Source organism: Pezoporus occidentalis, unplaced genomic scaffold (genome assembly GCF_034315485.1).
Source record: "Pezoporus occidentalis ecotype Australia unplaced genomic scaffold, CSIRO_AGI_Poc_V1 ctg8, whole genome shotgun sequence".
NCBI lineage: Eukaryota > Metazoa > Chordata > Aves > Psittaciformes > Psittacidae > Pezoporus > Pezoporus occidentalis.
In genome coordinates this window covers 2163676-2189092 of record NW_026916158.1, presented here as the reverse complement: position 1 = coordinate 2189092, position 25417 = coordinate 2163676, and the positions used below count along the sequence as shown (strand labels likewise).

General features: G+C 36.3%; 1 protein-coding gene across 31 annotated transcripts in view; it reads left to right on the top strand.

The window, feature by feature from the left end:
* DLG1 (discs large MAGUK scaffold protein 1) overlaps nucleotides 1-23919 on the top strand; it is a 163555-nt gene extending 139636 nt beyond the window's left edge. For 11 of the 31 annotated variants that reach the window (XM_062603354.1, XM_062603353.1, XM_062603343.1 and 8 more), the window contains 9 exons: nucleotides 175-244; nucleotides 5464-5563; nucleotides 8956-8997; nucleotides 12103-12153; nucleotides 14775-14876; nucleotides 15128-15300; nucleotides 18861-18970; nucleotides 19351-19442; nucleotides 22185-23919. In XM_062603354.1, coding sequence (XP_062459338.1) covers nucleotides 175-244; nucleotides 5464-5563; nucleotides 8956-8997; nucleotides 12103-12153; nucleotides 14775-14876; nucleotides 15128-15300; nucleotides 18861-18970; nucleotides 19351-19442; nucleotides 22185-22291 — 847 coding nt within the window. In that variant the 3' untranslated portion in view covers nucleotides 22292-23919. Of the gene's footprint in view, nucleotides 1-174; nucleotides 245-5463; nucleotides 5564-6269; nucleotides 6304-8955; nucleotides 8998-10540; nucleotides 10577-12102; nucleotides 12154-14774; nucleotides 14877-15127; nucleotides 15301-18860; nucleotides 18971-19350; nucleotides 19443-22184 lie in introns of all 31 variants that reach the window. The other 20 variants (XM_062603358.1, XM_062603349.1, XM_062603348.1 and 17 more) reach the window with 9 other exon arrangements.
* The last annotated feature ends 1498 nt before the right edge of the window (nucleotides 23920-25417 follow it).

The following is a 25417-nucleotide window of genomic DNA, read 5'->3' as shown; positions in this document are numbered from 1 at the left end:
ATATCTTACTTTTCCAATGCAGTTCGCCATTAGCATGCTTCCATTTTCTGGTGTCATCAGCAATAAAAATCTGTCCTACAAAAGGTACACCTATATGCTTGCATTGTAACAAGTAGTAACTTGAAGTTCTGGAATATTGCTGATTTACCATTTTTGTGATGTTTTTTGTGGCAGAGTTGAGAAAAAAGAACGAGCCCGTTTAAAGACGGTGAAATTCAATTCCAAAACAAGAGGAGATAAAGGGGTGAGTTAATGAAGCACTAATTACACCTGGCATTGTGAATGGTAACCTTTTTCAGTGGATTATCTATGCAGGCTCAGTTTCAGATTTTAGTGAAAAGATGAAATTCTGTCAAATAGAAAAATAAAACAATTCTGAGCACCAAAGCTAACTTTAATTGCCAGATCAGTGCTAATTGTTTAAAGAATTAGCTTATAAATATATACTGTCATTAATACTATAACGTAATAGGAGTTGTAGATACTAATCATGTATTGAATAGTGCCATTTCTAACAGCTCTGCAAGTGCTGTTTATAAAGCAGTTTAGTTCTTTAGTCTGGTAGTATGGATTGTATTCCAGGACTCCCTTTTTGTGGGAAGGAGCTTAATACCAATTTTCAGGAAATGTTTTTTTTCATTAAGGTATTTATAAATGCATCAAGAAGACAAGGAAGTAAAGCTGAACAGGGTCCCTATGATGAAATGAGGTTTTACAATGTACACAGTAGGGAGACAGCATAAATTCTTTTTTTGCAATCATGGATGTAGCAGCTTTAAAGAATTTCATGCAAGGGCATAGCCAACAAAAACTCAAGGCTAGTGCCATTGCTGCCCAGAACCAGTCCCGGTCTCAACAGCTGTTTTTTCTTACTGCTGCTCTCTGTTGGCATGAATACGTGTGTGGCTGGGCTCAAATCATATAAAGTAGCCAATAGAAAAGAAAAATAACCCAATCCAAAAGAAATCCTGGTTTTCAGTTTAGTCAGTCCCTTGGGGCAGTTCGCTGTGCAATATGCAATCTCTGTCCCAGTACACATGATGGGAATGAGTAGTGAGAAAGCAGCGTAGCTACTTAAGTACCTATAGGAATGTTTGTAGCCAAATTTATAGCAATTTCATAATGGTACAGCAGCCAATTTTTATTATTTTGAGGGTGAGGCTTTTCTGCAATGTTTTGGTTGGTTTGACATGCGAGAAACAGTTTCACAACCTCACAATTTCTACCAATAGTGTGTAACTAGTAATTTCAGGACTTAGGTATATGCATTTTAGATGTAAGAGCTTTCTAAAGTAATAATATACTGTCATTTTTTAAAATCTGAAACATGCTCTAAGCTTCTGAGGAAGATATTTCTTAAATAGTTATTATTGTTTTAATAGCGCTAATGCTGTAACGTAAGTCAGTCATTATTGTAAAGCCCAAAAATTCCTTTTAGTCATATATTTCAGTTACAACATTTTCATTACTTCAAAAATCACATATATAAAATACTAAAACTTCAGTACTTCATCCTGATAGCGTAGGACTTTTAAGACTGTCCAATCCGTATGTGCGTCCCTCTGCTAAATGGCAAAGGTTTCAGTTTAGTTTATTAATGAAGTAAATGTCATGCTGTTTTCTGTAAGTATTTGTTTAAAAGGAAATCAACGTCTAGTTATTTTCTGATGAACAATTACAGTACTGCTTTGAGGGTTCAGTGAATTATTTGCAGGTTTTTCCTGTTTTGGTGCACTTATATTTTGGTATTGGGATAGTGTTATCACCTTGTAATTTTTAACCCGATCATTTTTATAATTTGCGTTCACTTTTTAGAGGTAAAAAAAAAAAAAAGCTTAAATATTTCAGATTATTTTAATTACATGAAGTAATTTTTCAAGTGTTACCATGTTCTTTGAAAGATAGTTGCATGGTTTTGTAGTGCCTACAAATAAACTGGAAACAATTAGCTTAATTAACAGTGTATTTGAAGCACCATTTTGACAATAGCAGAGTTAGTGCACAGCCGCTGTGTACTAGTGTATCACCAAAGATACGCATGGAATACTGAGTGGAAAAGCAACTACGCTTGCCATTGATAGAGAACTGCAGTTCCTTTTCTTTAGTAACATTTCATTTTGCAAACATGCTTACACTGTTCACAATCTTTTGCTTCAGCTGTAAATGTTTTAGCATCATGGTTTCTTCTTACGGTATTCTTTCTGTATTTGTCATGATGATATTTTTTCCAGTAAGTTGTCTGCACCATACATGTCCTTATGGACTCTGTCCTTTCCTGTGTCTGTATATGATAATACTTCATGAGCAGGATGAAGTACCAACTTCGTACAATTACTCAAAATTTCTGCATTAAAACTTTAAAGAATAACCGTAGTGATGGCAAACATTAAAATCCATGTTCCTTTCATTCTGAGGAAAGCTAAAAAATCTGGAGCAGAAATGATTAAATTTTTCATGTTTGTTTCTTTCATATACACATCTCACTTTCTGTGCTGCTTGTTTTAATATGTTATTGCTTACGATGCCTCTTTATGATTTGCAGTGGGCTTATGAAAAAATTAATACGATTACTATACATTTTCAACTAATAAGCAATTCTCTCTAGCTTTTTATAATCGTAGTATCTTTTAAAAATAATCTTTTGGCTAATCTTTTATGCAAAATCAGTACAATATTAGTTTTATTTTCTCTTTTTTTTTTTTTGGCAGTGGAACTGACTCTGACCATTATACATGCAGTATATAAAATTTAACATTAGTTCAGTAAGATTTACTGAATACTGAACAAAGTTAAATTAATTGTGGTTATGAAATATTTTCAAAACTAAAATGAAGAGCATGATTACATTTTATGAAGTACAATAAATCAGCCACTCCTTTTATTTTACCTATACAAATTGCAGAGTCTCACCACCTCAGTTAAATTGCATCATTTTAGCTTTGTTACATTTATTTCCCCTGTTCTTTTGCTCAAACTGAGGGACTTGTCTGAGTGGAACAATTACACAGCTGTGGGACTTCCACTTTTTTAAATTCATGTTACAGTATTTTGCAGTATACTCAGCAAAGATCTCCTCTGGCCACATATTTCTTTGTTGCCCTTGTTCTGTAGATTACATTAACCTTTCTGGTTGTGAGAAGTCAATTGCAATGACTTGTTGACTTCAGATTAAGAAGGTCAGAAGGACTATAACCTAAAACCTCATCCATGCCAACTGCGGTTCCTGCAAGCATATGATTGGCTCGAATCCAGTTCTTTTGTCCATATGTCAGGTTGATAATTTACCAATTCTTACAGTGGAATGACAGTTCTAGTTGAACACAGATGCCAGCCAATTAAAGGTTTTACGGACTTCCTACTTAACACAGTATTGCTATTTCCAGAGCTCGGTGTCACTGTGCTCCCATGGTACCATGTCCCTCTTTAACACCTGGTAATCTTAAGTAATAAAAAAAAAACAACAAAACACCAAAAAAACCCACCCCCCAAAAAAAAAAACCAACCAAAAAAAACCCACAGTGGTAATGAAGATATTCCTGGATGTTTCAGTATCTGGTACTGCCAAGCAAGTCTGTATTAAAACAGATGGCGAGGAGGATTGTCAGTACTGTAGCAGGATGCAGCTTTTGTGTTTCACTATAGGCCTTCTATTTAGGAAGGCCAAATACTAGTTTTGTAACTGCATCAAAGAAGGTGGCCAACCGTTTGTCCTATTTGACCCCTAGTTGTTACTGTATTTCATTCCATACTTAGTGCTGGTAGAAAAGATAATGTACCTTTTGCAACTGTGTTGCGGATAATACAGGAAGGTAAGCTCAGGCTGGCTGAAGGCAGACAATCACTTGAAAATTAACGTGCTCCAAATTTTAGAAATAGCTGTGAATAGTCTTTAATGTATGAATTTAAAATACACATTTTTTTTAAGTAGCTTTTTAAAAATTTTTTCTGTGCAAGTTTTAGCACTTCCTGCTGCACATGGGCTCTGCTTGGCTTAGAAATTAGCAGCCTCCCTGCAGCAGTAGGGTCTCAACATCAAGTTTTGGGCATTTTCTTACTTTTTTCTATTACTTCCCCTAATAGAGTTTCTGCAAACCAAATGACAAAAACATGATAAATTTTCATGGCTTGGCAGAACTGGTCAGATGATTCATGCCTAAAGATGAAAAGCAATTTCAGCTGGCTTCAAGTAAGCTGTATTCTAGTGGAGGGCATAACTGCAATAAAAAAATTACTGATTTATTTGTACATGGAGCTTCTTTATTGTTGTAGAACAGTAAATTAAAGGTGCTGTAGTCACATAATGTCTTGAGCAGAAGATATGGCAGGTGCTTCTAAATTCTGTGTTAATTATACCCGTAGATGTATTTGTACATGAATGAAAATACATTGATGCTCCCCATCACTTATACACAAGGATAGTGTATACACAGTAATAGTTTGTATGTTCAGATTGGGGGGGCTATGTGTATGTATATGTAGGTAACTCTAGAAATTATTGTAGCAACTGAGATACAGAAATTCTTCAACAGCACAAGCAGCTAATGTCAAAATTTGCTGAACATAAGCATTGAATATACAGTTTTTCATGTATTACATGTTTTTTCATGAATTACAGTTTCTCTATAGATGCTATAATTACCACGAGGGGGGGGGGGGGGGGGGAATCAGTTTATATCTTTTGGAAGTTAATCTTGGTATTGGGATGCAGACTTATGTAGAGCAAATTAATTTCTTTCATTGAACTTGCAATGAATCACGATTGTGAGAGATTGCAACAAATATAGGTTTGTTTTGGTTGTTCCTGTTGTTTTTTTTCTTATTGTTTGGATACTGTAGCTAGACACATTTCTATTTTTCCTGTTTTCCTGTTTTACTGTTACTTAGTTTTATCATAAGAACATTCAGTACAATGCCAGCTTTTAGCTTCCATTGTCTTTTGTCATTTATCAGTTGCCACCAGAGTATTTACAGTTTTGCTTTTGCAAATGGGTAATACTGGTAGATGCTTCTGGTGTGCTATTATGATGTCAGCTGTTCGCAAAAGCTTGTTTAAAGCCTCAGCATTTATTTTTTTCTTTTAAAATACTGTAATCTCTATAGTAGATAGTATCAGTGATTTCATTGACTTTGAATTCATTGTGGTTTGGCCATCTTCTAGCAGTCTAGTTTTTTCACATCTTTTACACTCCCAGGAAGCCTAAATTTGTGAAATACGGGTCAGGCGGTAGAGGATGAACCAGCCTGCCAGTTCTCTCAGTACATGTGAAGCATGTTAAGTAGGGAGGGTGTGAGCAAAGCCACGATCCCAATCTCTATTTTTAATGAGCTGAGAAGATAGTGTTAAACTAAATATGCACTGCATAATGTGGTTATAGGAGTCAGCTTCCACAAAGCTGCTGGTCTGGGCCTTTGTTCACACAGACATTAGACATCCTTTGTTTTGCCCCTCCTTCTCTTCTTCAGCAGTCATTCAATGACAAGCGTAAAAAGAACCTCTTTTCCCGAAAATTTCCCTTCTACAAGAACAAGGACCAGAGTGAGCAGGAAACCAGTGATATTGACCGTAAGTATGTGGCATCCGATGGAGAGTGAAGCACACGTAGAAGGGCCTGCTAGCTTGCAGTAGGGTGTTACTATGGAGACAGTTTCATGAGCTGCAACAGGCTAACAAAGCTTGAGGTGCCTGTGACAAACCAATCTACAAAATCAATACAACTGCTTGTTTGCTGCTTAAGTAAACTTTAACCCAGGAGCATCCCAATCTGGAATAAACTGGGTAATATATTGAATGACAGTACATACATAACTGGAGGAGATAGCAGCCTTCCAGCGCTGTCAATGATGGTTCCTCATTCTGACTTGGAGGAGAGGGCACAGCAGTGATGAAAGTATAATGGAGCTTACCAGCTTCTTGAATCAGTCCCTTTAGACTGGTTTCTTCAAAGTTATTAATTCTAATTTGGTTTTCCTGATAAAGAGAGTTTACTTTGATTTTCATCACTGTTGTCAGCACTAAAAAAGTGTCTTCTCCAAAAGCAGTTGCATAAGTTTGCTAATGCAGGCCAAGTCTGCTGCAAACTGTGTTTCTGTGCCATTTGCATCACTGATTATGCTTTATGTGCCAGTCTGGTCAAATCCTAGAGACTTATCTTCCCCCTGTGATGTTCTTGGAACTGTCTCCTGTCGTAGCGCCAATTTTATATATTACTGACTATTATTTTCTTTGTGATTGTCTTTTTATTGCTTGCCCCCTGGGGACTACTCTGCAGGAGGTCCCTGACGACATGGGATCAAAAGGCCTGAGTAAGTGATCAAAATACTCCCAAGTTATTTTAACCTCCGTCTGAAAAATTACTACTATTTTTTTTTTTAACAGATCTCTCTGAGACTGATGCTCTACTGGCATAAGGAGGCTGACTTTAAAAGTGCTGCATAAACTTTTTCTAATTTGTAATGTTTTGGTTTTTTTTTTTCTTTCAGGAACATATTACTTTATGTGACTGTCACATTATGTTTTTTTTTGTTGTTTAGAAGCTTACCAGTGCACATTTGTCTTTAACAGTACTGTGTTTTTAAACTTGATGATTATTTTCTTTGTCACATTTACCTTGGTTTTGTGTTTTTATTTATTTAAAAGTAACTTACAGATTTTTACAGTAGTAGTACAACGATTGCTGTAATACTTCAACTAGTTACAGTTTTCAGTCTTCTCTCTAGGTGACTGATGTCTACATCAGCTACTTAAAAAAACTGCTTAACAAATGCCATGAGAGTTTTTCTGTCCTATTTGACCTCTTATGATGCTTTTGGACCAGGTAGAGGGGTAGCTGATAGAGGAGACACATAAGTATTTGTTGCATTTCTTGCAGAAATGTTAACTGCTTGAACAGTAAGATTCAAAGCTTGATGAATACTCCTAACAGATAAGTTGGTCTACACAGGTACCACCACTGTACATGACAAATAATGACAAATGAAATGACAAAATGACAGATAAAAAAAGTTGAAAGCTTGCTTTTAACACATACGTTGTGAATGCATTTATAGAATAGCAAAATTAGTCACTAAAGATCTGTGACTAAAGGTAATTGAGAAGAACACTTCTTCCCAGGGCATAACTGTTATGCATAGTGTTCCTGAAGTTACATGTGAGAAGCGATGTATTTCTATACTTTGTCTTAATCTTTAAATAAAAATTCTAGTAGCTATAATATTAATTTTCCATTTCTGAAATGGCTACTTTCAAGGAAATTCTCAGTCTAGAATGGAAGACCTTAGCAACCTTTATGGCCTTATTGTTTACAGCAGATCATAAGCAGCTTTTATGGCTGTATGATAACACCTAGTTTAAACTGTGTAATATGGAATACAGACAGGAATGTCAGTAGGTGATTTTGTTATAAAAACAAATGGCTTCTAGTCTGTTTTTCAGCACAGTCAGACGTTTTGAAACTGCCTTACCACACTTAATGCAAGCTGTGTTACATGGGCTCTGCAAGACTGCTGTTCTTGCAGGCATTTTAGCCTTTATATTTTTACCAGTTCTGACCATTATCAGACTATCACAACACTTGTATTCTTAGTTGACAATGTCTCCCTTTCATGTTCTGTCAAGAGTCTTTTAAACATCACAGTTTACCTCTTCCATGCCAATGTGGACTTTTTTTTTCAAGACAAGAAAATTGAATGGAGGTAGATCCAAATTGTTAGTGCTCACAAACAGATCTACTGGTTGACCAGTCAGAAAACCTGACTGTTTTTTCTGCACAGAAATGAAATGAAGGAGTTCATTCTAGCCAGAGATTTGTGATTTAAAGAAGTCAGTTTACTTGATCCAGAAACATTTCAAAAGGTTAATTAATTTACGTATGATGACTAACATTTAAAAATGTTTATTAATCATTAGAAGCATACTTGCTTCATTAACTGTATTCCTACCTCCTGAGTCCTCTTGCTGCTTTCTCTTAAGTCTTGTAGGGGAGGAACCACACTGAATTTAATGTATTATAAAGGCTCCTCATGACAACAGTATGTAATATCACGTGCAGACAGGTACATAATTTCAGATTAATTGTATTTAATTTGTACAGGTCAAACACAAGCTTCCTTATGCAGTCTTAACCTGTGAATGTTACTTGTTTTCCCTACAAATAGACACACTCATTGGGTGGCACGAAAAAGGGTTCTTTATGATAAAGTTCAGCAATGTCAAAGTTCATATTTGTTCACCCAATTTATAGAATTTTCAAGTAAAAGAATAGATTGATACCTGAAATTTTTCAGTTGCATTAATTTTAATCGTAAACATATTTAACAGTTACATAGCTTAAAGAAGTAAATCTGAACACCTTGTAGCTACTGAAGTGTTTTGATTGCTACACAAAAGGCATGAAAGAGTCCAGAATAAAAGTTGGGTGCTTTTGAAAACTACAGATAGGGTGGAGGAAGAAACAAATCTTAATTTTCCATTGCACTTCAAGTACGATATTTAATATAGCATAGAAAAGTGCCTATTATTGAAGGTAATACACTGTTTTTACTGCAATATAATACAATATTTTCTGCTACAAGACTCTTAATGTAATAAATAAATTGCATAAAAGTTGAAATGCATAACCCCATAATTCACAATAGAATTCATCTTGAAGTGAAAACCTAAAAATGGCAGGGTTAGATAGGAACTATGCATTAGTGTGCTTTTTGTAATCTTATTTTGATGTGCTATTTAATGTTTCTCTTTTTATTAACATCAGTTCCTTTCATATGAAATTAAGCTTGATCCTGAGAGCTATGAGAAATACCTTAAAACTTTTATATGCAATATGTATTGATTTCAGCATTTTGATATCAGTATTGTCTTTCATCTGGATTATTTTGTGTCAGTTTGCTTTCTTTTGGACCCATGCCATTAGTGTATGTTCCTTATTTTTTTTTTCCATTGTGTTGCAATTTCAGAGCATGTAACCTCTAATGCCAGCGATAGTGAAAGTAGTTACCGTAAGTGTTTTTAAGTTTTTTATTTATTTAGAACCTTTGTTTAGTGCTTCTTTCTTTGGTTTTGTTTGTTGGTCTTTTCTGGGTATTTACATGTTATATAGAACTTCCAAGTCACCTTCAGGTGAAATCCACATTCATGTATTTGGTGGAGAACTGCAAATTGTGCTCTTTGTTTTTAAAAAAACTGGATAGAGAGCATCATTGCAGACCTCCTTTATGGATAATTTATTGTGATGTATGATTTTCTTAATTCAGCTTAATTTGAACCTAATGCTGGTGGGTTTTTTTTTTTTATAAACTATGTGAGCTATCTAGACCTACTAAAACCTAAATCTAAATTTAATGCTAACAAACATATGTAGTTGAGTTTAATACTGGAAGTGTAACTAAAATGTAATCTGCTAAATAGAGCAATAACTACACTTTTTCACAACAGATAGTTCTAATATATTTATGCTTCTAATGAAAGTGAAGATAAGCAAACATGTATTTACCATTGCTTTCAGCTTTCACTTTTTTTTTTCACAATTTTGTCAAGTGTGGGTGCTTAGTATGAACTGTCTTCAAAGCATACGATACACATTCATTTGTGGAGTCAGTTATGATAAATCAGCATGCTAGGCACACATGCACATTCTCTCAAGACATCACATATTTCAAATACCAGACTGAGTTATCTTTTTTATTAGCCCAAGCTACAGCAGTACTACATGTTAACAGTTGGTAATGGTGCATCATGGTGCTGCTCTGCAGTGAATGTCTTAAACCAGAGCCAGAACTTCAGTCCCACTGGTTGTTTCCAGAGAACGTCTCCTTAGTAAGGTGCACTGTCCAGACCTGGAACCCATGATAGATCAGAGCAGGAAGATGAAAAAACTGAGGATTTGAAGAGGAATATGAAAAAAAGAAACAACAAAAGAAGTCTTGCAGTGTGATACTGAGTGGCTCACTGACCAGCTGCTAGTTGCCTGTTACAACTGCGTGAATGCTTCAGAAGCATATGGTTTATGTTAGGGTGATAAGGAAGGGCATTCATTAACAGGTATATTTGTTTAGAAGCTGTGGGTCTTCTCAGAGGTGATGATCCACATTTTTAATTCCAGATGATGGCACTCAAGGGAAGAATTGATATATGTATATAAAATGCTAACAGTGCTGTCGACTGTAATCAAAAAGAAACCATTTTGGGGAGGCATTTGTGTTCCCAGAGAATAACATAAAATTGAACATGTATGGAAGTTGCCTTTGATAAACTTACACATTTTAACCATTTTTAATGACATGCCATTAAAACTATCTAACCATGGCTCTTTCTTCCTAAGTTTGCTGCTTTCTTCTCTTCCCTTCTTTTTCTCAAAGCTTGCTTTATTTTTGTTTAAAGCTTGTGGTTGATACTACTAGTTAGTTTTTCACTCCCTTGTTCTTTGGGAAGCCCTGATTTTATTATGAATGTCATGGATTTGCTTATTTATGTGTGTAATTGCAAGCACTTTTCATTAAAATATTTTTTTTAATTTCTTCTTACTGCTGTCTAATATGAAAGTTATCTTGATTACAGATGAGTACGGTTGTTCAAAAGGTTCATTCTATTAATACTCATTTTTTCCAAAGTATTAAAAAGCAGTGACAATATATACTTTTTGCCCTCAATCGGGATGCTTTTTACTTGTTATTATCTCTTTAGTAGTTTCCCTAAGTAATTTTTGACTGTATAACAGTGTGTCTTCTCCAAAGAAATATCTAATTATGTGTGAGCTGGATCTTCCATAGTTGACTTTATAGTTGGTGATTCCCTATTTCTCTCCGTAGCCTAAAAGAGGTTCTGAAAGTATATACTGTCCTAAAATCCATTTGCATGAGTTACTTTTTGAGATACTAAAATATACAGGTTGCATGTTTTTGTGTCTGTCTTAAGGTATTCCTCACTTGCAATAATTTAAAAAATGTTCATTCATATATTGCTGTAGTACAGTTTGAATGCAGATTTATTGCAAATAAGAGAAATATTTGTCTTAATGGTAATTTTTTTATTTGAAAGATCAGTGATACTTGCTATGAAATAAAGACTAAATATATAGAAGCAATATATGAATTTATAAAAGCCTTCATCTGCCATCTGTTTCTATACAATGTGGTATAGCATTGGTATGTTCCTTGGCCTGTTATGAGAATGGCTTATAAACTCCAAAGAATGTTCCAAAATTACACAAGTGAGTTATCAAAGGACTGTATTTTGATCACAGTTCATACTAATGTCATGTAATTTGAGCTTCTGTTTTCAGAATTATAAATTCTCTGCTGTAATAGAGTTTTAGTGATTTCACTGCATGAAATCTTACTCGGACATACCTTGTTAGACTAGAAATAATCTTTTAGAGAGATGGCAACTGCAGTATATTTCAGGTGCTTTCACTAACATTTTAAAAGCCTGCAGCTGTTGAAGGTCAAAATTTAGTTACTTTAGTTTCATTCACTGCTGATGTGCTTTCTGGAGCTGAGAACAGCACAAAGCATTCTTTGTTTTCAACTTCATCTTTAAAACTTCATTAATAAAATAATAGTTATTTAGTATATACAGTCATAATTTTTGGTAGAATTAGAGTGGTTGAGGATGTTTATATAAATGCCACTTCATGAGAAAGTTAATGGAAGATCTGTACACTGTGATGAGCGTGGTCATCAGCCCTGCATAAATACAAGAAAAATATTATTTTAAATGGTGGCTTCAAAGTGTGCAGAATGTTGATGATGAAGGTGGCAGTGCCTATAGCAGTGAGTGCATGCATGCATTTCATTCAGGGGAACGTGTATACAAGCATTGCAATAATGCTTTAAAATTCTTTCTGTGCTTGATGTCAGTTCACCATGCTAACAGAAACCAGGCAATTATTTATACTGTATGTGTCCTATGCTGTAAAATTTTGTGTTGGCTTATCTTTGTGGTTTTTATAAATCATTGCTCTTGAAAAGTGTGCTTCATCAATATCATTGTAATGCATATTACTAAGGAATGACTGTATCATTATAGTTCATTAAATGACTCAACTTGAACGTGTTGCTTTAGAAAAAAAAATAGATAGATATGTCTTTGCATTTACATTTTAGGTGGCCAAGAGGAATATGTCTTGTCATATGAACCAGTCAATCAACAAGAAGGTTTGTAGATCTTACTCATTATAAAATATCATCTGAATTATCAGAACACTTCATGTGCCCTTATGTTCTGAGCACCATGGCAAACTTGATTGTTTAGAGCTTGTTACCATTATTCACATGAATGAAGTACAAAGGCATAAATTATAAGACGGAATTGCTAAATTGTTTTGCACAAAATACACAGGTCTGCTACTTAAAGTAACTTATGCATGGTTTACATTACAAGGAAAATATGGTGCGTTTAACAATTCTGTTAGTGTGAACCTCAGAAATCATAGAATCATAGAATCAATCAGGTTGGAAAAGACCTTTAAGGTAATCAAGTCCAACCCTTACCCCAGCACTGCCAAGGCCACCACTAAGCCATGGCACTGAGGGCCTTGTCTACATGGTGTGTGAACACTTCCAGGGACAGTGACTCCAGCACTTCCCTGGGCAGCCTTTCCAATGCCTGAGCAGCCTTTCCAATGCCTGAGCACCCTTTGGAGAAGGAATTGTTCCTTGTCTCCATCTAAACCTCCACGGTGCAGCTTGAGGCCATTTCCTCTTGTCCTGTCCCGTGTTCCTTGGGAGCAGAGACCAGCTCCCTCCTGTCTCCATCTTCCTGTCAGGCAGTTGTAAGGAGCAATAAGGTACCCCCTGAGCCTTCTCCAAATTGTAGGTTTTTTGTTTCTCACACTTGCATTTAAAACAAAATGCTTTTCACTGATTTCCACTGAGATGCTGTCATTCCTTTGGTCTTGGATCTTGCTTCACTGTGTATAAGAGATACAGATTTTTTTTAATGTTCCCTTTCACCACAGGTACTAACAGTTGATTTACATTCTCTGATACATAGCTTATGTATTTGTAAATTAATCTGTAAAAGGGATGTTCTTTGGGGGATCTTTGATGTCTGTTAGCTAACAAATAAGTTGGCAATCAAAATATGCATAATGTATTTACATGACTTTTGAGTGTCAAGATTTCACTTTTGGTTTTGTCCAGGGAGTGGCACAGCCCAGTTTCTTCTAATAGCATTATTAAACATGCATGCCTGCATAGACTTTCCACTCTGACTTGTTAATCGTGGTATATGGGTTCCAAGAGTAGCAAAATTTGTTATACGAGACTAACACAAATGGCATTGTTTCGATCATATAATTTGTAATAATCGTAGGCTCCAAATAAAACCATGGATGAGAAATGCATGAATTAAGACCATGCTAGAAATGGGGAAATGGTAGGCTCTCTTTGATGTGCTAAGTAAGTTCTACCTCAGCTAGGGATCCAGAGGTTTGTTGCACCCAGATGAGCAGCTGCTGGATCTGTGTAAGCGCACACACCAGAGGAGCTCCCGAAATGAGAAACGTCTTTTTAGCTGGCATTAACTTCCCAGATTTGGATAGGTTACTGATTTAGTGAGAACAATAGAAATATCAAGTGAATTAATGTTAAGGTTAAAGAGACAGGATGTGAATGAGAGTTTGCACAAGCTCATGCTTTAGTAACTGTCATATTGTAAAACTGAAGATTTTAGAGAGTGAACTGCTTTGGTGTTTACATACATGACTGTAATTCCCTTTGAGTGTAACACATCATATGGGAAGGCCATAAAAGAGCTAGCACTTCATTACTCTGCTTAGGAACAGTAATACATTCCCTGCATAAGTTATCTGCATTTGTCTAATAATTCAGTTGCACAGTAATTTATTTTGTTTTTTCCCCCAAGAAGCCCAAATGAATAAAGTACTGTACTAACCAAAATAGATTTAAAGGTGCTTGGACTTGAGGTACTTGTGGGCTGCCCTTAACCTTTAAGTAAAGATTTTTGTTGTTAAATGAATAGGTTGACAGTTACTGGATTCAGGACATTCCTTCTATGATTAATACCCTGGAAAGGAAGTAGTTCTCAGAGTTAAATTAAAATGTATTTTATAGGTTAGACTGTTTAATTTGGATTTATCTATGTAGTAAAGACATATTGAACCTAAAAGTAAAATTTATAAAGTGGTAATTAATATGCTAATACTAAGATATTCAGGCATTATTTTCTTCACAATTCTTGAAGTGTAATTGGGTGTTTTCTGCTTAAACTTAATTTCCCAAAGCCCTTTATAACTTTATAAAAAGATAAGCTGCTTAAAAAAATGCTATGCTTCACTTTATAGGTATGTTAATATAGTTAGTAAAGCTATATGTAGTTGAGTCTTTTCATATATGAGTATATAATTGTGGTCTTAGAGGAAAAGAAGCTTCTCCCAACACAGAACTAGACTTTAATGAACTCTGCTGCTGTTTAAGTGCCTCTTTAAATTGAAGAGATTTTTGAACTTCCCCCGTTTGCTTTTTCCTTTAGAATAAGGGGTTCTATGGTTTTGTTTTGGTTTTTTTTTAAACCAAGACTTCGGAATGTAAGATTTCAGTCACCCAGCGTAGTTGTTTGAGAGGGAAGGTGTAACATCTTACTGTGACTGCAGTATTAGTTGGTTTACATTGTTCAACATGTTTTTCCTTTCTTTAAGAGTAAATATTCTTTTAGGTATTATAATCATTAATATGTGATAAAATTATTTTTCTGAACTCTAAAAGTTAGCAAGCATACTAAAATGTATCTAATGTTATTCCTTGATGTTTAATAGTCAGTTACACTCGACCTGTGATCGTTTTGGGACCCATGAAAGACAGAATAAATGATGATCTGATCTCAGAATTTCCAGACAAATTTGGCTCATGTGTTCCACGTAAGTCTCAGCAAATACTAAAGCACTTTTAATTTTTTTTTTCCTGTTAATTTTCTTAAAAGGCATCCTCTTTATGTTGAGTTTAAGAAAAGTGAATGTATTGTCTAAACTTCACAAACCTATTGTGATTGTCAGTCATCGCTTGTGAAAATTCTGTGGTATAAATGGAAGACTATTTTTAGTTATTTTATGGGGGGGAAAAAGTAACTCTTTTTTGTTTTGCTTTAAAAATCACTGGTTTATGTTTAAAGATACTACTAGACCAAAACGAGATTATGAGGTGGATGGACGTGATTACCATTTTGTCACTTCTCGAGAGCAAATGGAGAAGGATATTCAGGATCACAAGTTCATTGAAGCTGGCCAGTACAATAATCATCTTTATGGAACAAGTGTCCAATCAGTGCGAGAAGTAGCAGAAAAGGTAAATCAGTGCCAGTTACTTTCATTTACAGATGTGGTTATCTGACTGTGCTGACAGGGGAGAAGAGAAGGATGGCAAGAAGCCATTAGGAGCATCCTGACTTTAAAAGGAATTTGTACAAAACTAGAAACAAAGCACATTGTCACGAATGCATTTTGCGAAATAATGAAGCTTTGGAATAATGAAAGCCTCATGATTAAATTATGGCGAAACAGCAAACACAGTTTGTGTGCTCTTAATAAAAAGAGAATAGAGAAGAAATAATTTGAATTACGGGCTAATTAGCCTAGCTCACATACATAGATCATTAAATAATTCATAATAGTGGTGCTGGTTTCAATTAATATGATGATCCATTTGATGTAGGCTTGTGCAAAAAAAAAACAACTTGTAAAAATACTATTCTTTGTGCCATTCATGGATTTAGCTGGTAAAGGGAAAAAAGTAAATGAAATAAACTCAATCAGATTTTTTACATAACTACCACTGCATTATGGAGACTGAGCTTATTGTCTTTATCCTGAACAGATTTTACTTAACTGTTAATTGAAAAATCTAAATATTTCTAAATTCAAACCGAAGTTTACTTGAGTGCTCTGAAAAACGTGGGAAGAGGGAAGTATATTTCTTTGAGTAAGATGCCTGTTTTAAGAAAAATTTTTGGTGAAAATTCTTTGCAAGTGTTCCATGTGAGGTTGATGAGTTGTCCACAGATCTGATGCATTTACAGTAGACAATGTTACCTGATCTGTATGAGAGAAGAAATGGCTATTTTCTAGGTGGGAACTCACACGTGTGAGCACTTTCAGTGTGGTCATGCAGGGGGTAAGTTTGGTTAACCTGTGGAAAGAGGAGTGTAGTTAGTCCTCTGGAAAACAGTTTAGGCCATTCTGGCCAAATGGCTGAGTATTGTTATTTCTGTCAATTTAATTTATTGGAATTGAAAATAGGGCAAATATGGTGAGATTCTGTAGTTCATGTGATGAAGTTTTCTTCTGCTGTCTTTCTCACTCTATGGAATAGAACCTGGTCCCATGGTATATAGCAAGAAAAATAAAATAAATTACAAAATTATTTAAGTAAATGAACAGTACTCTGCATGGGAGGCTGAACAAAGTTGTGAAACTATCATATAGGGTTCAATGATGAAACTATTTATTGAACAGCTTAAACATTCTAAACTTGTTGGCAATTGCTTTACCTGCTAGCACAAATACAGGCCTTCAGTTCCATCCTAGACCTGAAACTGACTCTGTTCTTCCGCTCATCTAGTGGGATTAGAAAGGTACAAAATGGATTTCAATCTTTTATAAACTAACATGAAGAATTAAGTACTACCAGATGTCTCCATGCTATTAACTCTCTTGCACAGGCACCATGGGACTTTGGTTAGATGCAGCAATTTCTCTGTTCCAGCTAACATTATTTTTTCTGGGAAACAATGGCCTATTCTGCAGAATTTGACTTCAAAATCTTGACAGGACTGTGAACCGGTCTGTCTGGGGCTACTCCCTCCTTGTATTCATCTCTGTCCCACTTAAGAGATCAGTCTCTTCAGTGGGTCTTACTACTGGGATACAAAGGGCCATTTCCAAGTTTTCTATGATGTATTTAAGGGAAGACGCAACAGAAGTGACTGCTACTACCCCAAAAGTAGCAGAAGCAGTATTCTTGCAGTAGTTATAAATAGCTTTCGTTTGCCCATGCTTCCAGCTGTTCGCTCTCTCTAATTTTCATGCCTATACAGAACACAGCTGAAGATGCCTTTTGGTGATGTTCAGTTACTGTAAAGAGCACTGAGGTGTTGTGCTGTGTTTCTCAATGAGATGCAGTGCAAGTAGGGAACTTAAAAAATAATAAATTAAAAATTTGTTTAAATATACTGTGCAAAGAGCAAAATAGCTTCCCTGGATGAAAACTAGGTAACTATCACAAATTACTTGCGTTTCTTTTCCTTGTCTTCCAATCTTCACATGAATGGAATTCCCATATTCTCTTCTTTGGAATTGCTAGAAGCTTGTAGATCTCTGTATCTGAGGCCACTGTTAATGAATGTTCAATATTGATTTGGAATAAACTGTCACAGTTATATTCTGTAAGGTCCAGCACAGGTATAGTGCTCACATGCTTTGCCCAAAGTACTTTGGCACCTGGCATAAATTGTTGGGCCAAACACAGCAAATGAATAAGTGTCTTATTCCAAAAGGGAAAATGGACCAGACAATGCTCTTAATTCTCAGTTCCCAGAGCTTGTGCCATAGTTAAAGAGAAACCATTTGAAATATGTGGACAGGCCAGCACATGCAGTAAAATCCTCTGCTAGAACATGCAAACACCTTTTTTAAATGACACCAGTCAGCATCCAGATCAGTGAACTGGATCTGAGAAACAGCTGTCATCAGTTGAAAGTGAGCAATATTTATATGGAAAGAACACTTCTATCCTCTTCAAAAATTCCAAAAGTAAAATTTTGTGGTTTTGTTGTGCAGGAGATCAAATGCAAACGATCCTAGTGATGTCTTCTGCCAAGAAGCAGAAACATGTCAGTCACTTCCTTGCTCTTCAACATGCTCCCCAGTTATGATCTCCCAGGAGTTTAGGAAGTGTGTTGTATGCTATAAGTAACCTTTGGGTTTATGGTGCTTGTGAGTCTCTTTCCTGGCTCACAGAATTCTGCCATTCATTTTTCTCCTGCTAAAGAAAAAGCTTTGCTGCTTTATTTGACTGACAGTCGTTTTCTGTTCCTCTCTCCCCATCCCGTTCTGAAATTATAATAAGCTGAATTACTCATGCTATTCAGAAAGGAAAGAAATAAAAATGCATGAGGTGGAAATGAGTATATCGGGCATGAGGGGAGCTGAGGAAAAGGAAGAGCCTTTGAGATTAGATATCCCAAAGAGCTGGAAAATCACTTATATGGGAGAGTAGGGGTGGAAAGAAAAGCAGCCCTACTACATTGTCCTCCAGCAGCCCAAGAAATGGTTAAGTTATATATGTTTCTCAAAATGTGAAGGAATAATCAGCCTAGATAAATTGCATTCACCATCTCAAACCTGGTATTGTACTGTGTGGTACCTGGGGGGTGGAGCGTGCTTGTATTCATTTCCATCTAATGATTCTGATGGTGGCATATTTCCCTGCCATCAGGGGTGGTTGCTCCTTTAGGTATGCCAGTTAAATGATCTGGCTTCTCTCTAAACTGCATCTGTGACATGGCCACCTCCGTAAAGGATCCTCAAATTATTAAAAAAAAAAATAATAATAATTTTGCTGGTGTGGCTGAAGTACAGCTATTCCTCCAGATGATTCTGCATTGCTGATTGGGCTGATTCTCCAGCCTCTGGTGGGGAAAGGAAGGAAGGATGGTCAGGAACATCTCAAATGATGTATGATCTCAACAGAGAAGCATTGTGGGACTTTGTGCCATAGTGGTGAAATCATATTGATGCAAATGCTCTAATTCTTTTGCCTTCAGTGGAGACGTGTTTTCTTAATTATTACTGTGCGTATCTGTGACATAAACTGCTTAGTATCATTTTCCCTTCTCTCTCACTTTTTAGGGTAAACATTGCATTCTTGATGTTTCTGGTAATGCGATCAAAAGGTTGCAGATTGCCCAGCTATACCCAATCTCCATTTTTATTAAACCCAAAACAGTGGAAAATATCATGTGAGTAAAAGTGAAGTACCTTAGGCTAAATTGTTTGACACTGTCATTGTATTTAAAAAGCCAACTGCAAGTTACGTGAAGATAAATGTAATACTTGCATTTTGAACAATATTTAATTTTCTGAGTTGCATTTTTAGAGCCTTTTAGAGGGGGTTTCTAATCCAAATTAAAGTGTTTGAGAACAAAGGCCATCGTGCTAAATTCCATCCAACATAGTATCAGAACAACTCTTTCCTACTACAGTCTTTGCTTAGTATGTCATTTAGGAGACTGCCTTTTTTGGGGGATAATACTCTGACAACAGTTTAAAATGTTATTCTAAAAGGCTCCAAGTATTTAAATGTATAATGTTTTTATATGTATAATGTTTTCAATTTCAGGGAAATGAATAAACGCTTAACGGAAGAGCAAGCCAGGAAGACATTTGAGAGAGCCATGAAACTGGAGCAAGAATTTACTGAACACTTCACAGGTGTGTTTTCCTTGGGACTGTTCCCTTTGCCAGAGTCAAGGTTTTATTGCTTGCTGTAAAATAGTAATTGCCTCACTGCTGAGATAAGCTGTACTTTGTTTTATGGATGATCTGTAATAGTTTTGAGGCACAGAGCCATCTTAGTACCTCTACACTGATTTCAATTTGATAAACTAATTCAGTATATACAAAAATTTACTGGGAACTTAATTTATATTTTTAAAAACTCTGAGTCTTTCTACTGTTTCCCTAGGTTACTGTAGTGCTGATGTTTGCTGTGTCGGTATACTATATGCTTAAAGCTTATTTGCAGAGCTGAGATTGCCTAGCAAAGTTCCCTGTAGAAAAGGATGAATTTCCCTCCTCCCTCTCCCCTTTTTTTTTAATCAGGAAGATGATCAAGAATTATGGTAATTAATTAAGCCTCTGGAAATTGGGTGCTACAGTATTAATGGCACTTGGCAAATCGAATTAGTGTATGCTGTGTACGTAACTGTAACAGTTAGCTGCAAGTACTCAAGCATGCCAGTTGTTTACATTGTGGCTTACAGTAGGGGGGAGATAGATCAAGTTAGGATCTTCAGGAGGACAGAAACGAGCTTTCCCTATTCCTGTCCTAGAGACACTTGTTCATTTCCTTCTCTTTATGATCTGTTGCAGGGTTTCAGTTTTTGCTGCCCCGTTCACCTCCTTTCTGTGACATGGCACCTCTGTCCAGTTCCTTCTTCCACAGCTTGTGTGGGCAGAGCTGCAAATGCCACAGTCTGCTCCACTTGGGCAGAGACACAGGAAAGGAGTGGTGGCTTCACATGGGAGGAAGATAATGGAACCAGTAGACTCCCTGCCCTGGTCTTCCTGCAGCCTTATTCCCTCTGTTGTGTGCTACCCACACAGTGAAAAACTTGAGTCCATTCCTTTGTCTACCTCCATCTTCCTCTGCTGCCTTGCAGCTGTCAGTTTATCCCAATGCTACATCTAGCTCTCCTACTCTTCCCGTAGCGCTCTGTCTGCCTGCACCCAGAAATTTATGTGAATCTCACCATAAATTGTAAATTTTTCCTATTATAGAGTCCCTTTCAAAATGACTGGCAAATATGTCAGGTTTTGTTGTGCAGGAAATGAGTTTATTTTCATAGCTATTACTTAGCTGGGGTTCTCCCAGGCTGTCTCAGGGCATTATATAGGACACTTTCAGGAAATTTTCAAGGACATAATTCAAGGTGTTTCAAAAACCTTTAGGCATTTTTAAGTGCTGTAGTGCTCAGGATCATAAGTATAAGGCTTGTTGACAAAGGAAGATAACAACAGTCAGACTTGTGTGTCCTTGATAATCCACTTCAGGGCAGAAATCCCTTTCTGAATCTGTTTGGGATACTTGAAGACATTACAGATCCTACTTTCTACTTAGTTTGGAGGCTGCCAACCATATAAGTCAGGTGGTAAAACAGAATATATGAGCATTCCCTAACCTGCTAAAAAACCTACATTGTGGGGGGCAACTGAAATCAACTTCATCAGCAGGTTAAGTTTAAACAGAGTTAAACTTTGTACTGAAGCATATGAAGAGCACATCCATCTTCTGTTTGGAGGGTACTGAGCTTTGGAAGAGGTGTGGTTAAACACAGCTGGAGAGAAGTGAGATGCTAAAGCTTATGGCTGTTTGCATTGCAAAGACATTTCTGAATCTTTCTAATGCACTGTAGTGCTGTGAACATTATACTTGACCTATAATAATTGAACAGGCTCTTCCTACAGGCACAATGACAGTGGGCTGCAGATGGGGAGAAAGTTTTTATGAGATGGGAATGTTGAGTAGGAATAAAACTGAAGTAATTAGCATGAAAGGAAAGCTTGGAAGCAGCAGTAAATCCGGCCTACCTCTAAAATTATCTTTCATGCTAAACTTTTTTTCTTGGATTATTAATACAAGGTGATGATCCTGAAGTTACTGTCTCATACTGGTTGCTTTTTCAGACTGAGGTATGGTAAGAGCAGCTCAAACTTCATCCTCATTTTCACCAGATGGTGCTATACTCTGATATATCAGAATACATCCACATTGGCTTATCTCTAATTATTTTATATCCTTGGATAAAATATCTAACTTACACCATCTGAATATAAATTGCATGTTTAACTGTGTGAGGAAGCTTATTGTCTATAAAACTTAACTCTTTTAACTGGGCAACAAACTCCATGAGCTCCTCCTCTTTTTGGACAAAAGCAAAGGTAGTGCTAGCAGGTGGAAATCCTAAGGTCAACCAGCTTTGCTGTGAAGCTTCAGGATGCAGCTGGGAAGTTCACTAGTCTCATCACACCAAGCCTGACTCAGCCTGACTGCATGAGGTCATAGCCCTGTACTGTCTTGCCTTGTTGTGTTGGAAACACACATGAAGGTTAGACCAAAAAGAATACTGGAGGGTGCAGACTGACTCAGGGAAACAACATGTGGTTAGGAAAAGAAGACCTCCTTGGTTGTATGTGTATGTTTGTAGCAATGTGAAAACCACTTCCTGACCCAAAGCCTCTGAGTGGGTGAGATGGTACTTTGTGTGTCCTGTAATGCCATCAATAATGTGCTTCACTCCAGCACAGAAACCAGAAATCTCAGTGTGTGTCTGTTCCTTCAGTAACCTAAAGTCCTCTTGCCACTCAGAGAAAAGAAAAGCTTGGCTTGAAACATTGTGGTTTCTGTACGGTGCTAGGAAGAATGATTGCTGATTGCTACATTATGTTTTGCAGCTATTGTCCAAGGAGACACACTGGAAGAAATCTACAACCAAGTGAAACAGATCATAGAGGAACAGTCTGGGCCTTACATCTGGGTTCCAGCAAAGGAAAAATTATGAAAACAGATTTTTATTTTCCATTTTCTAACTGACATCACCTACTACATCTGACAACTCTTAAGCCCTTCCAGTGGAGCCTGCCTCTAGTTCTTTCCAGTGTGGTTCATACCCTAACCATCACATTCTGCAGTTCCCATAATGCTTTACATTTGGTGTCTCTCTTAGTTTAAATAATTTGTATTATTGTGCTCTGTTGGTTTGCCATTTTTCGAACATGACAATGGAATGGCCTGACCAGCTATTAGTTTGGGGTGGGGGTGGGAGGGAATTGCTTGGTAAAATTCCTTAATGTTTAAGGGAAAGTAACTTTCAAAGATTTTTCAAAAAAGCTTTATAGACATTCTTTTAAAATTTCATAACAATTGAAGGAAAAGTTGTATTCAAGGAAGTTGTAAATCATTAGTAACTTTGCACGCTTAACTTTTAATAGCATGGTTTGGTCAGGGCAATCAATTTCAGGTTTTATTTTCTGAGTTTAAAAATTCTGTTCTCACAGTAATATTTTTTTTTCCAGGCAGTTAGAGAGAAATTTTCAAATTTTGAGTTAACATTTTCATTAAGTCACTCAAGGGATATTCATTTTCATAATTTCATATGGATATTCTTAAAATCTATTTTTTCATTTTTTTGCCAATAAAATTGCTAGGGACAAAGATGTGTAATGTTTTTAATCTTCCTTGTGAAACACTATTTATAGTGTCTTACAGAAATTGTTTATAGGTAATGGTCATCACACTTTTTCAGCCTAAAATATGTTTAGGTGCTAGGAAACCTTGTATTTTTCAGAGGACTGCCAAATTTCCATTGGCAGTAATACAGAAAACAGCTGCAGAGATGGTCATTAGGGCAATGAGAGAATGATACATAGCTTAAAAATGTGTGTGTTCTTAGGGGTCAGATTTTAATGAATATTTTACCCACAATAACTGCCTATTTTGTTATAATAAATATATATATATTAAACTTTCTTTAACTAAACTCTGTAACTATGGGAATTATTTTCTTTACATAGTTGCGCACACGTATAAATATATATATATAAAATATATATTTTTCTTTTACCACCTACTCCTAGCTTTTTGTTTTGAATAAAATTACAAATCAGAATTTACCTTCCTTAATTATGAGAAATCAAACGGGCTATGGCGGCTGGGCATAAAGTCCAGGGAGTATTAGTTACAAGAAAAAAATACATGCAAGTTCTCCTCTTTTCTACGGAATTTCAGGTGTTTGTATTCACCACCCCTCACAACTCCCCCATAATATGCATGTCTTAACAAAAGGGAGAATTCGGAGTCAACAGTACATTTTATTTTTCTGTACATGTTCATCTCTGATTGCACAGGCACAAGATCTTCCTTTTACAATGCACAAACTTCTGTGCCGAATGTTATAAATACATTGTACCAAAACACAGAATACCTTCTGTAATGAAATTCTCTAATTCCCATCTTACTTGGTACCTGCCATTGCTTGTTTGCAACTGATGGTTTGTAAGAGGGATGTACTTACCGCAGGCACGGGGCAGTCACACAACCAAATTAGCTTTGGTTTGTAACAAATTATCAACACTATCCATTCCATTTGTTAGAAAGAGGAGAACAGCTAATAAACTTTATTGTACAATATATTTGTCAAGTGTGTTTTTAATCAAAGGAAATACAGGTGTTGTAGCATTTAAAATAATTGACTCACACTGTAAGTGAAAATAATGTGTTAAAGGAACACTGGCGACCAGACTGGGGCTAATGAAGTTATTACATTAAAAGCTGATCTAAACTTGTGACACAAATATTGCTGGTGTTATGTGGAATGCTTATATGACTCACAGTGAGTGTAAGCTGCTGGCAAATAATTCTTGGGTTTCTAGATTTGTGAAGTAAGGTGTGTTGTCTTTCTGAGACTCCTGTTGATGGAAATGCAGGTGTGTAAGACTGATGCAACTTCTGATAAATAATGTCATAAATTTTTAAAGGAGTTAAAAGTGGACTGTAGTCTGCCTCTTTGAAAGTGTCTGATTATCTGAGGTGTAGAGTGAGACACCTTAAAACAGATCAACTTTAGAGTAACTAGAAGGATCTAAATCTCAGCTATTAAATCAGCTAAACCATTTATCTCAGACCGCTGTACTGTGTACTGGGGGGGGAACCTTTCCCCCCTTCCCCCCCCCCCCCCCCCCTTCCTTTTTAAACCCAGCAGACTCCTGTTCATCTGGGTAGATAAATGTGGAATTACTTTTTAACACATGGGGAGTGCCTGAATAACTTTCACAGAACTTTTCTCCCAGGTTGTCACGTACTAGCCAGGTGTCATCAAATACTATACTGAGACTGAAGTCCACAGTACTTACCTTGCACTGTTACCATGCTGGCATGAGAACAAGTCTTGAATCAAGAAAGCCCAAAGTACTGGGGTATCTTCTTCACATTTTTGGTTTTCTTTCTTCCAGATGTTGCTTTTGAAGCCCTGGCAGAAAAGTTTATAGTGACAGTGCTGGTGTTCCTAGTTGACTTGTTTTAGCTCGTAATTTTTAGGATTTTGTGTTAATCAGTGTTTCTGGATCTCTTTTCCAGTATTGGGTGCTAATGTCTTTGATTCTTGGGAACACTTTCTGTATTTTAAAGACACATTTTACAATACGTGTACTTCCAATTTAACAACTAGAATGATTAGGAAATCTAAATGGTATCATACTGATGCGTTATCATCCTACTTTTGCTGGCCCAGTGAAGGCACCATGGGTACCTGTTAACCCAGCTATTTGTGACTGCTATACAGAAGCATGCTTGATTGAAGTATTTGTTGCTCTTTAAGTTATATTAATTTCTCTTGTGGGCATTTTTGCTAAATTGCGCTGAAAATTAGGTTAAGAAATTTAATATCTCCGTAAAGCCCAGAGTTATGACTAAAATAGGCAAATGAGCTAAATTATTATGAACTGTGCTTGTGTTCATCCTAGAGGGGGTTGCATTCAGAATAGGCCTCCTGTACAAAAAGGCTGCTCCTCCATCTTCTGAACCTTTCCTCAAGAGGATCAGAACCACCACAGGAGAGGCCTGGCACTGAATGCATTTCTTATTAATTTGCCCTTGCAGTGTTAAGCAATTGGTTCTAGGACTATGTATC